The 13,812-nt window shown below is 36.2% G+C and overlaps 1 protein-coding gene across 4 annotated transcripts in view; it reads right to left on the reverse strand.

Moving 5' to 3' along the window:
- PDE5A (phosphodiesterase 5A) overlaps nt 1-13,812 on the reverse strand; it is a 144,894-nt gene that overhangs the window by 49,975 nt on the left and 81,107 nt on the right. For all 4 annotated transcript variants that reach the window (XM_075420911.1, XM_075420910.1, XM_075420909.1 and 1 more), the window contains 2 exons: nt 6,368-6,950; nt 4,762-4,851 (listed from right to left, as the gene is read on the reverse strand). In XM_075420911.1, the coding sequence (XP_075277026.1) occupies nt 4,762-4,851; nt 6,368-6,950 (673 nt within the window). The remainder of the gene's footprint in view (nt 1-4,761; nt 4,852-6,367; nt 6,951-13,812) is intronic.

The raw sequence follows: 13,812 nt of genomic DNA on the forward strand, positions 1-13,812 counted from the left end.
GACACCTGTTCCAGCTTTACAGGCAGCCAGTACCCTTTTTAGCTGGTTCTTACTTCAGCCGACTTAAAAATACAATTAATATAATATTGCCTCCTAAGAAGGAATACTTTTTTGTTTACTTTGCTGGCACCTGAAAAAAAATGACATTAAGCCGAAGAATGGTAACAGGAAGAAGCAAGCTCAACTTTTGTCTCATTTTAAAGATGGGAACATATTCGCTTGAGAAGACGGTCTAAGTGGTTTTAACCTTACTTTGCTCTCCTGATCTTGCAGAGGTTTGATTCAGGCTTGTAAAATTATCCTGCAGGGACAGAACTGTATTTACAGACTTTCATTTTTAATCAACAAAATTTTCACGTTCTCTTCTATCCTTCACGCCAGCAGTAAGCCCGCATGATTTCCAGAAGCCTAGCTACTATAACACATGTCTCAGCATAAGCTGAAAATCCACCCAAGAAGCAAATTACTGATCTCCATAATCCTGCAGCAAGACTGCTACTGGAACTTCAGTCAGTTTGTTTAAAGTTAGCTTGGCTAGATCTACACCATACTGCGGTGACTGTGATGTATTATACCTGAAGTGTTCACTGTGGGAGAAAATAACTTAGCTGGCTAACAGTAACACGCCTGGTCACATTTTATGCAATAAAATTCAGCAGGATGTTTTCAAAGGCTGTTTGTATGCAGAGTAGCACCCCTGATTTGTTAGGAAGAGTTTCCCAGTGACAAGACATAGGGAAAAGTAAACAACAAACTAAACAATTGGAGTGAGCATTGCCAGAATAAAACATTTCCCTAGCCAATTAGCAGGAAGTTCAGTCTTACATACTCAAAGCCTGGGAGATAGGTCTCAGTTAATTGAGCTAAAAGTTCCCATATGAGAAAATCCTACAGATTTTAATAGAAATTAAACTGACGTAGAATTTTATGGAAATTATTTTGCAGAGCTGAAAGAAAAAAAATGCAGAAATAACAGAAAATTATGGCGTTCTTGTAGATGTTCAATAGCACCTGTGATGACGTGGGCATCAGAGACCATCCATTCTACAGATATTCCAAACTAGTTAGAGAGTCTTGTATCAGTTCAAGATAACTCCACAAGTTGGTTTAAGCTCAAGACTTCCACCCTCTATTCAGTTCTGCCACATTTTGTCAAAATGACTGTTTGTTTGTTTACAAATGTCCACAAAACCAGATGGAGAAATTTGAGGTGATAATTATTTGCAACAACTTCTGTAGTCTTTTTTCTGCGTCTCTGAACCCAAGACCAAACAAAACCAGAAGAAAGTGCCACTGCATTTACTGACTTATTACGAGAGCTCTAGAAGGCAAATCCATACCATCTGAAGCTTCTGAAAAATCAAAGGTTTAAGGACGCACCAGGAATGAAAAGCTGCTTTTTGAGATACACAATGCTGAACTGCCACAAACTTAGGTCTTCTGCCAGCAGTGGTAAAACCCTGATTTCTGTATAAGCACTGTAGCACTGAAATGGTTAGCATTAATAGTTACAGCTAAAGCCTGTGGCCAGCAATACCAGTTTCCTCTTGCACAAAAATAACCATGGTAACTCTGTGGTACAAGCTGGCTAATACTAACTTTTCATTGGTGGCTTTTGTACTATTGAGAATAAAAATTCAGTCTGTTTTGAAGGTTTTAATGTGTTCTCTGATACGTGTTAACAATCCAAGTAGCAAGTCTGATGTCTAGATAACTGTATACTGTTATCTGCTTTCACAGAAGATTCACTAAAAGAGAAAATCTTTCAGGATCAAAATGGAATCTTTGCTATGGCTTCACATTCACCTTATGACAAACTTAAATGCAGGAACAGGAGATTAAATTATTTGATTTAGAACCATTTTGTTTTTCTTTTTAAGTAGAATACAATTCAGGTTACACAAGGCCTTTCTTCTTCCTTTTTTTCTTCAGTGGTGATAACCTGGCCTTGCAGGCCAGAAAGCATCACAGGCAATACTTCTGTCATATGATGGGTTGGAAAGAATTTCTGTTTAGTTAAAGATTGTGCAGCAGGGCTTTACAGATATCAGAACTTTGTTCAAAGCCCCTGAAGTCAGATGCAAAGCTTAGTCAGTTTGCATTTGTAATTTTTCATAGGAAAATGAGAACTCTTCATAAAGCTAGCAGTATACAAGCCTCTATGATCTGATCTTAAAGGACATAATCAGCAGAATTTTCTGCATCTGAAATGCAATGTCAGCAAGAATAGGTTGAGTACGAGATTGAGAAAAGTTCTTTTATTATTAAGTGAACGTAATTCCATTCTTCATGCACATCTGTGCAGAGGTAAAGTCCTCTAATTGCACTGCTTTGTTTCTCGTTACTAGTTCCTGGGTCCTTTTTGTGAGCTCTTCTGTGAATCAAACTGTTTTCTTCTTTTCATCTATGGAATTTCTTACTAGGTGTTATTTTTAAGTGAGACTTTGGGTTTTCACACGCCTCACGGAAATATAGGCAAATGTAAAAAAAATCTATTGGAAAAATCTCCATACTTCAGCAGGCCCAGAGGATTTAGTAATCAGCATGAGATTTTCTTCCTCTCAATTACTGACTCTTTTATTTAAAAAAAATAGTACTAATACTAAACAAACAAACAGAAAACCCCAGCTGCTTCTCTTTCTCAGTGTTTATTTTTGGATTTCTTCCAGAATTGTCTTTTGACTGGTTGCTGACATCCTTGGCTAAGGCAGCATTCACTAGCCTCAATATTACTAGAGGGGCTTTGGGGATTTTTTTTTTTATTTTTTTTTAACTGAGAGGAGCCAGTATTCTGGTTTTGTTGTTTTGTTGTTTTTTTTTTAAACAGAAAAAGCAGCAGAACGCAAATGGAAAATTAAGGACTGATTCACTGACTCCAGCATCTGTCCAGAAACATGTCAGCCATGTGTTACGGTGAGAGGGAGAAAAACCTTCTGGTAGGGACTTTAAAATCAGAAAAAATTTAAAAGCACCGTCCTTTCCTACAAGAAATAATACAGTTTAGCCCCTTCAAATTATTGCATATGAATAGAGTGTAACACTTTCCTCAAACTTAAGGTTGGCTGAACTTTTCAAAATAAACAAATTCCTGCTTCATTTCCACTCGCGGATGCACTTAGGACTAGAAAGCTAGATGAAGGTACGGCCAATTGCAGGTTTATTCAGCCTGTAAGTCATGGTGTGTTGGACCAACAGACTACAGCTCTTATTCCTTCTCCTACCTACCATCAGGACCCGGTGAGAAGTCAGCGCTTTCACACTCCCTGGCCAGCAAGATTTTGTAATTAATTTCTGATCCCAATTACATAGAGCATAGCATTTTTTCCATTCAACAAAAAGAAAATGGGATGGCTTGGGTGAAATTTAAAGCCTTCCATCAGCCTGACATGGACCACTGGTCCCTGACTGCTCTTCACACAACATCTGCTTTGCTGATGAGCTGGCCCAGAGCCAGCAGTGCCTGCTGCCAGTTAGAAAGGGGATGACTTTTAAGTGGGAGTAGGAGAGGATCAAGTGCTGTCCTTGGAAGAACTAAAAAAAAAAAAAAAAATTTAAACCAAAATTAGTAATAGGTGAAGAAAGGAAATCCTGGCTGATCAACTGGGTCAGCTAGATTAAGATTCAACAAACAAGTTAAATCAAGAGTTTAACCAATTTATTTAATGAAAAAAAAGTTCAGTGCTGTAAGAGTCCAGGTGACACATTCCATAAGAGAAATAAAACATGGAAGAGCAAGAAAAAGAAGGTATGATGTCTTCAAACTAATCTTGGCAGCATTTCTTTTGGAGTTTGAGCTTTCTGGAAGCAAACTATAAATACTCTGAAAAATAAAGGAATTACAGGAGAGAAAATCTCCATCTCAAAGGTCTGATGCACTCTACAGAGAGCCTTACACTTTGTGAGTATTCTAAGAAATGGTGATGTGGCTGAAGGCTGCCACATTCAGGATAAAAAAAAACCAAAACACTTTCCTTACTCCCCAAGTAAAACAGTGCACCTTACTTTTTTTTCCATTAATTGGCTTTCATTGACTTTACTGAATTCATTGTTCAACTACTCAGTGGAGGAAGACATCGTCAGTCGATAATAAGAATTCTCCCTACTGCAATAGCATGAGAGAGGAAGAGAGAACTTCTGTGAGAAGTAGCATAGATAGGAAATATGTACAAGAGTTCAATGAGCAGATTCATATTATTTAAAATTAGGAGTGATTTAGTTACATGACTTGTGGATAACTTTTCTGAATCATATTAACACCACGTGTTTTTCAATGACTGATGTTAAGCACTTAACATGTTTCTGAATTTATTACTTATGAGCTGAGTTAATAGAATGTAAAAACCAGCTTTTTGGACAATTATAAAACCCATGTGTGTCCTCTGAAGAAAATAATGTAGATACAAGCTAAGCTGAAGTACAGTAACTCTTAATTGCAATCCGAGCATGCACTGACATAAACCAGTAAGAGTGCAGAGAACTTTAATGCTGACAGATACTTGCTACAACCAGGAACAGCACTTCTACAGTTAAATACATATATTCTACTTCTGCATCTGGGATTAAACTCTTCTTGATAATTCCCTCTGGCTTACATTACTGAACTAGATAAGACAAAATTAAAGTCCAAGCAAATATAAGCAGTCTTTTTTAAAAAGAGATGGTTTTCTACTGTAAGATAATGACTGCCAGGTAATAAAAGTTTAAAGCATTAGCATAGCTGGAAACAGTATTACATGAAGTGATCCCAATACTGCAACTTACCTCTTCCCTATGATTCTTTATTGGCATACAGAGAATACTCTGAGTCTTATACCCTGTGATCTGGTCAACTTCTGCATTGAATCTTGGATCCTGATACAAGAAAAAAACACAATTATTTAACTACTTGCCTAAAAACCAGTTATTTTTCTTCCCTGGTTTAATGGTTAAGAAAAGTATAATATATGACTTAACTGTTACCTAGAATAACAAAGGTTCCATTACTTGCTAATATAAAGTTGTTACTATCAGTGTGGTACAACAACAAAAAAGCATTTATGTGGAACATGAGTGCCTGTGGATAAATACAACTGCCAGAAAGAACAAAAAAAACCCAAACCCTAGAACAAGCCTTTCTTGAGCCTAGACCATCATTATAATAAATGTAGACATGGACTAACCATCCCTAGTATAGCTTTTATCATCAAGAAGAAATTACAGAAATATACTGAAAGACATATGGCCACAGAGAAACAAAGTTTCATGAATGTAGATAGTGTTTTTGCTTTTATCAGAGATTGCTTGTTTCATTTTTTCAGCTGAATACTGTTTATAAAACTCCGATATTTTTTTAAATCTTACTAAAATAAATCAGGTCATTTTCAAAGGCTGCTGTTCTTTCTCTAGTACTTGATTTCAAGTTAAGCATGATGGACCCAACTCAAGCATGAACTTTTAAACTATAAGGACAGGTGATGTCCCGCTGGAAACATGTACTTAGCAAATGTTGAGACAGTTTCTGAGGCAGCAAACAAGTGTTTGGTGAAAATTAAACTGCATGAAATTCTACTGCTATTTTTTGCTTCTGAAAAAAATCTACTTGCTAATGTTACCTAATTTTGCAAACACGTTCAGATTAAGAGAGAGGTGATCAATCAGAAGCGGTAATTTTCAACTCTGTATGCCTTTATTAATTAGTTAATTAATCAATTAAGTAAAATTTCCATCATCCCTAAATTCAAAGCACAAAATTAGCATATCCAAAGAGCCTGGAATAAAGATGTAAGAGATGTCCTCTCCCAGTGCTAGATTCTCTTCCTTTTTTCATCTGGCCTTGTATTAAATAAATCAGAGTATCGTTTCATTTAGGAGACCTCTATACAGTCCAAATCCTCATCCCGTTCTTGGTCATTCAGCTCCAACTCTTTATGCCTCAGGTATGATAAAATTCTCCAAAGTATTTTTAGTCATAGGACTCCAGTTTTGCAGACAATTACCCTCACAATTTCATTCGTTCTGGTGCAGAAGTATCTTACATCCTTATACAAGCAGAAATGTAAACATTTAAGAGTCCAAAGCTAGAAATGCAAATACTGGTGTGCACGTAGCTGGTTAAGATGGGGCTGATATCTGACTGCTGATGTCAAACTTACATAATTTATTCTGATGTCAGCATTCCTTCTAGCATTATTCATAGCTACGCTTCTGTATATGCATGTATTCTACAATACATGTATAATAACCCAAAACAAACCGTCACGTTTGCATCTTGACTGGTTTAAGTCAATATAGCTCCATATACATATACTAAAAGGGCAATATTACAACAGCTGATAATATGGCTGCTTCTTTTTTCAAGAATTGTTCAAGATAAATTTTCTTGGTTTACCTCATATGCATTCTTGATGTTCAGAGGCTGGCCTATAGCTGCTACATGACCCACAATGCCCTTGTTCCACTCCAGGCGAATGCAGTTGTTGGAAGCTTCTTCCAGGGTGGAGCCTTCTGCCACGTCAAACAGCCTGCTTACGAGAAACTTCTCATTAGAGCTGTCCTCACAGACCAAGAACAGGGAATAGCGATCAGCTGCTATAAGCTCATGGATATGTAGGAAAATTTTATGGCAAAGCGCTGTGACATCTAAGTGACTAGAAATATCTTTCACAAGTTCTAACAGTCTTGAGCACTGATCCCCTGCACTGGTCTCAATCCTTGGAGATTGCAGAGGCATCTGTTCCTTCTTTTCAGAGCCGCAGAGGAAGCTCACTGCTCCTACCGAGTCCTTGACAAAAATAGGCCTTAAGGGTCTGTCAAATTCAGAAGCAGAGATTTTCCTTGCTGGCGTCCCAGAGTTGGTGGTCTCAGCACAGGCAGGCTGGTGACAAGCACAGGATTCACTCTGGGACTTGGTTCCTTCCTTGCAGACTGGGATGGTATGAACTCTCTCAGCAAACCATGCATTAACCATTTCTCTGCAAAACAAAAATAAAAATACAGTGAATGGTGTAAAATAAAAATCCTCAGAAACTCATCCATATGTGAAGAGGACACTGCAAAGAGGATAACTTTAAACCTTTTCATACAGTGGATGTGGGTGCACCTTTAGTGCTCCTCTGTACCATTATTCTTCAGTTTTATGCAGCACTTAGCCTAGATTAAGCAGCTGTGTTTTATGCCCCATAAAAAGGAAGCTATTTGTGCCTAAAGGAAATACCTGAAATATGGCAGAGGAAGACTGCTTATGCTATGGCTTTCAGAATACAGAAGTTCAGAAGTTTACACTGTAATTTTGTGTTTGAAAAGTTCTGGTCCTTCTCACTCCTGAGAGTTGGATATCTTTGTAAGATGTGTATATATTCGTATGAAGACAAACTTTCTGTTTTAATTCCGTTTTCCTAGATAATTTCTGACTGTTAAAAAGATAATTTAAAATTTTAATTCTGTCAAATCACTCCTATTTTTGTTGCCTATACACTATTTTTAAGTTAAATTCCTCTTCTCTCACAGTTAATGAAAATGCTGTTTTGACTCAAAGCACAAAATTTTGCTTACAAACTGTCAGAAAGAAACATGAATATTTCTAATTCAAACCCCTTCAAAAACAGTGAAACGACAGTTTTCATGCATCTCCTACTTCCTTTCCATTCAGATGAAACTTATTGCCTAACTCAACCCAAATTACTGAATACCCCCAAAATTATATTTTTGAAGAGTTTACCATTAATTAAAAAACGTCACGTGTGTCTAGCATTTAACTGTTTCCCAGATTACCTTAGCACTAGAATGCCAGCCCTAATAATGTCCTCACTAAATACAGCATATATTGAATTATCCATAAGCATAGATATTATCAACAACATGAGTATACTTTTCCTTATCACTATAACATTTTCTTGTCCAAAATCTGTTCGTTTGTCTTTTTTTTAAATACAGGGCTTTTTATTTCATTTAGTCAGTGTTGAAGATTCCTCACAGCACATATCTACTCTCAGAAGAAACATTTTTTTCCAAATTACATAATGTATGGGCCTATGAACAGCAAAAATCCTACTAAAAAGTCTGATCTTTTGGAAACCTTTCATGGTGTTCATGTTTTAAATTTGGGATATTTTTTATTTGCTCAGCAGACCACAGGAATTTCAAGAGTGAAGCTGAATGAAACCATGGAAATTAGTCAGGTTAGTCAGCCGCTGATCGGTTACGTGCATCAGTGTATGTTAAATATGAAAAGCACTGTACATAGCCTTTTTTTTCTCCTTACAGAACAGCTTCATCTATGTTGTAGAATTCAATACTGCAAGTGTAATTAACCACTAATTCAAAGTAAAGTAATTGAATAAAATCTAAAGTAGACCAATCTTATTTTTACTAGCAAGCAAACCAAAATGGGAAACTTATTTGTCTTCTGTTAGGAAGGTTTGAAAGAGTTCTTCAGATTTTGCTGTTATACATCATTTGGAGACCTCAGCTGTAGGCAAACATGCTATGAAAAACTGAATTACTTTAGGAAATTGTGTGAGTGTAAAGGGAGCACCTGGGCAAAAGAAACTCGTTATGTTACTGTACCCATTCCACTTCAGTACGAGCTACCCGGTAATTTTTTTCCCCTCAAAAAACTATGTCTGACTGAGGTAAATATCACCTAATGTAGCACTGTAAAACCAAATTCCTCTCCTATTCACACCAGTGCAACTCCAAATAAAGGGTGATAGACTATTCTTTATTTTGGCTTCTGTATCTGTACTGTGGTCATGGTCATGCAAAACCTTACATACATGGTTAATATAATTTATAGCCCCAGTGATCTTCAAGGTTTAATGGCCAGTGTGGTCACATACAACATTTGTGAATCTTCTGACAATGAGAGTCCAAAACCACTGAATGAAAAGTTGGACACAATTAAGGTGGTGGGAGTTTTCCCTCTTGAGTTCCACAGAGCTAGGATTTCATTCCCTGTTTTTACATTTTCCATGAAGCTCCTGGAACAGCGCTTGCTGTAGCAATAATATACCTCAGTCAACATCTATTATAAATTTCCCAGCAATCTAAAGCAAACCCAGTTACATTTGGTAACATGGTACCAGAGAACACAATGAAATTCCATTGAAAGAGTTTTGGTCCATTGCTTAGCTACTTATTTTTAAAGGAACTAAACTCTGCTTTTTAAGTATATTAATAAAAAACTACCAATGATCATTCTTTATTACAGCAGTGACACATATTTTTTTGTGGAGTTACCTCATCCAACTGTTTCTTGCAGTGAAGAAGCACACAGAACAATTAATATATTATTAGAATTTTACCTTTAATGAGATTATTTTATAGTACTTAAACAGGATAAATATTAAATGTGGGAGCCGTGACCATGTATTACTGAAATGCATAATATAATTTGCATAGGGCAATATCTCATTTGCAAAAGCTGTTTCAATGAGAGTCAAAATAAGAAGCTAGCATTTGATAACATTTGGAATTTTCATTTATTAAACTGAATGAGAAAACAGAATAAAAATGTGTGATGAAAATGACCAAAAGTATTCTTAAGAAAAATAAAAAGCTTAAAATGCAAAAATTTGTAAGTAAACACAGTACAACCTCTAAAATCAGCGCTGATAACTCTTGTCCTCATATGTGTTATATGTAGGTTCTTTTTGTTTTACTCTGATCTTCTCAAGAAAAGAAATTACTTGGAAATCTTAGATTTTTCTAAACAAAATTTAGCATCTAGCACTAGTGCTGCAGAAAAGAACCTGAAAATGTGAGCTGGGTGCATTTAAAGCCTCAGACACAAGAATACAGACATAGAATAATCAATAGGTTTCAAAGAAGGCCTGTGACTTGACCCAGTTTCATGATTGTGTGTGCTAACTTGATTTTTGAACATGAAGGACTGGCATTAATGTAAAACAAGATTTTAAAGTAACTGTAATACCCTAGTATCATGTGGAGACCGTTCTTAAACTAGCAAGTGATTAGGCATAGGAAGCCATGTTCTTTGTCTAGGCATGTTTGAAAATGAACTGGCGTGGACCTGTACTATTGCTGAGTAGCAGCAATTTTTAAAGCAATCTCATTCACTGCTTATTTACATATAAGGAAAGGAGAATATAATATGTTATCATTTCACCTACCTCTGTTTTACACTGAATTTACATACGTGGATATGTCAATATAAGATACAAGGCAGAAAAAGAATCAGGTACCCTTTGGGGACAAAGCAAAAGCTAAAGCAGATGTTGGGTTTATCAGTTGAAACCCACCATTTTATTTATTCTGCCGTGTTGTGTGATGATGTCCCCTGGCCTTAACAGTGTAGTAACAGCAATCAGTAAGAACAATGTATTCTGAATTCTAATACCAATTCTCAAACTGTGCCTTTTTACTATGTAAAATAAGCATTCATTTCTCTATCTTACAGAGTTTGAGGGATGTGAAACATAATTGTAAAATATTTCACATAAAAGTCATTACATTTCCTGTAACTGACTTCTTGTTAGGCATCTGCACTATTTATGAAACACTTTGACATTGAACAGAACTATATGTCGAGCTGCATAATTATGAGTAGCATATTCCTGTCCCCTTTAATGTCTCTTAGATGATGGTCCAATAACTTGCCAACATAGCGTGTGATTCTCAAAAAGCTGTGTAGGTTAACAACAACAACAAATCCTTAACTATACTGTTTAAAACACGGTTTGCAACTTCAAACCATTTAGGCATTTTTATTTGGGCAACAGGAAAGCCATTCAAATTCAGCTGGAATAAGAACAGTGTTCACTGACCTTTACTGAATGCCTTTTCTAACAAGGAAACTATTTAGCTCCTTTTACTCACACAGTTATACACCCAAGTGGAAGAACCAGCATTTCAAATTAACCGATGTATTCTAACTCTATTTAAAATCTCTTGAAGTCTTGACATACATTTGCTTGTTGACACTCAATCCTATTTAACAATGCATGACAAGAAGAGTATTATTATTAATACAACTACTTTCTCAGTACAGAATTAGCTCAACAGATACCTGATTCCAGGCACATACTGAACTACAAGTGAGGTTACTGGAAATTATTAACAAGTGCCATGTGTGATTAAGATGTCATTTTGAAAAGACTACAGGAAGAAACAAACACTTGTGACTATTCATACAAATAGTCTTCAGTAAGCACTGGCATTGTCAAGAGCTCATTGTAAGGACAAGACCCTTGCTGTAGAAGTTTAGAAGTTGCAGGAGTGTATTAAACAGGAACAGATACTGAACCATAGTGATCTATGCAGATAGTTAAAACCAATGCAATGTCTCTATCCCACCACAGCAATCACTGTGTGTTGAGGAGTTATAGGCATCAGCATCCATTCCTCATCAGCTGCATTCATACTTTACTGCAATACGATCTTTTACTGCAGTATGAGCCTCCACTCGAGAAAGCTGTAATTTATCCCAGAGTTCATAAACAGGAATAGCTGAATATGAAGTAACCATTTTTCAGTCACTTCTATCAGCCAAATCCAGTCTTTCCTCTATAAAACACAATTTCAAAGGAGCATGACAATAGTGACTGCTGAATTTGACTGGTGACCTCAGCAGCGCATGACAAAATTGGAGAGTAATTTTGAAGAGATAGGGATGAGACGGGGATGAAAATACAATGGCAGGTAAAACATTTGAAGAAAAAAAAAATGATTGCGTGATCCTCCCCTCTATAATCACTTGTATCCAAGTACACATTATCTGCATTACATGAGAACTCAGGAACTTCAGAGGAATTGAGCATCTTTGGCCTCTTTGGCCTCTATTTACAGAAAGTAGACCTGTCCCTAAAGCAAGAAGTTTTCAATATGAATAGGCAACAAAAATAGAAAATCACTGAGTGAGAAAACATAGGCATAAGGAAGCAACAGGGCTTGAGCCAAGCAGACCTGAAAACAACCTCAGGTCTAAGACCTGGAGAGAATCTTGCTCTATTTCCTGTGCTGTATGTATCAAACTATGCTGAACTGACACTAATTACTATTCTACTGATACACTGGCAATATTAAATAATTTATTGCACCCATCTTTGCTTCATTGTGATTATCTTCAAGATACACAGCATACTTCTAAAAAAAACAACCCAGTGAAGATGTTTAAAGAGTAACAGCCAGATCATAATCATCTTGCTCACACATGTAACCATGCTATGTATGTAAGACCATACCAGTGTGACCATTCAGCAAGTACTTGGTCTCTTTGGAGAAAATGTGCAAAAACAGAGCACAAAAGTAATACCGAGATGCAGCAATGACACCATACTACATCTTACTTATCTTGCAAAAAGAATGCATAATAATTACTGTACCATAAAAGTACTGAGTGATGAGTAGCTTTCAGTGAAAGAACAAATAATTCCCAGTTTCTCTGTTGCTCATAAATCTTTCATATATACAATCTATAATGTTGCAGCAGTTGTGTGGACTGTTTTGCTAATTTTTAATTCAAACCAGCAGTTACTGATAACACACTTCAGGAGAGGGATTCAATCCAAACTTGCCTACTAGAGAATGTCAGCTTTCAATTATCTGAATTCCTGTGGCCTAATCCTGCTAGCGTTGAAATCAACAATATTTCAAGCCAAGCTTCGTAAATATTTGCTCAATTGCTTTCCTTAAAATAACCACTAGATGTCTTCAAATTTCTTGACATAATTTAGATGTAGAAATCATTTAAAGCATTAGCAACAACTCAGAAACTATTATGTTTTAACAATTGAGTTTGAAAGTCAAAGTCACTTGGATATTATGCTTGCCTTCCTATTTTCTTTCCAGTGCTTCCTATTTCACAATCATGTTCCAAGTGTTTTTGTCTCCTTTCTGGCCATGGAAAGATTTAAATAAACTCGTAAGGCGTCATTAGACGGAAACAGCAAACTGACTGTAAAAGAAGTGTAGATTGACAAAGACAATAGTTGTGTTTCCTTAAACCCTTTCCAATTACAGTTAGTAGAGATGCTATTTCTAACAGTGGTAGACAAACAGTTTTTCAAGATGAAGTATGACTTTAAGTCGGTGCCAATTTTTTGGCACAACTCAGTCAAATTTATAAGCATACATTTAACTTTAAACGTTACATGGCCTGACTGACTTCTGTTTAAATACAGATCTAAATTAAGAACTCTAAATCTTGATTCAAACCATGCTCGTGAAAGAGTGAAATAACAACCTTTTAGAACGGTGAAATATTGTAAATCTTGTCTGAATGCTCATATTATTTTTTAAAATAGGAAGCAGAGGCTGCTTTATTATTTGAAGGAATAGTATGTGAAATGGAGGACTAACACTAACAGGCTATTCTTGGATATTTTCAAACCATTTTAACAACCAAACTGCAAGCTTAACTTTTCACAAGAAAGCTTTCCTCTGTAGAAGGGACTTTCTATTCACACTATAGACAGAATAAATCCTCAGGGACTGAAAGTCAAATTCTAGAACACAACCTTTATTTCTCCTCCAAATATTTACTTCTTGTTCCAAGCTCAAAAAAAAATTAAAATAAATACGTACCTAATGATTTTGTTGTGGAAAGCAACAGGACAATGCCTGCGACTTTGGTGAAAGATGGATTAAAAGTTAAGTTCACACCTGCCTGGAAACATCACATTAAGTCTTAGACACCACTTCAGTTCCACTTAAATTCCTAAAATAGGGGTTAAGGAGGACTTAAGTGGTGCAGAGGCTTTGGGATGGCTCTCTTTGCTGGGGCGAGTTCACCATAATGCACAAATAAATGGGAAAATACATATCTTTTACTAAGCAAATATATTTTGTGGCTATATTTTCAGTGCCAGACCTAAT

Source organism: Opisthocomus hoazin, chromosome 5 (assembly GCF_030867145.1).
Source record: "Opisthocomus hoazin isolate bOpiHoa1 chromosome 5, bOpiHoa1.hap1, whole genome shotgun sequence".
Lineage (NCBI taxonomy): Eukaryota > Metazoa > Chordata > Aves > Opisthocomiformes > Opisthocomidae > Opisthocomus > Opisthocomus hoazin.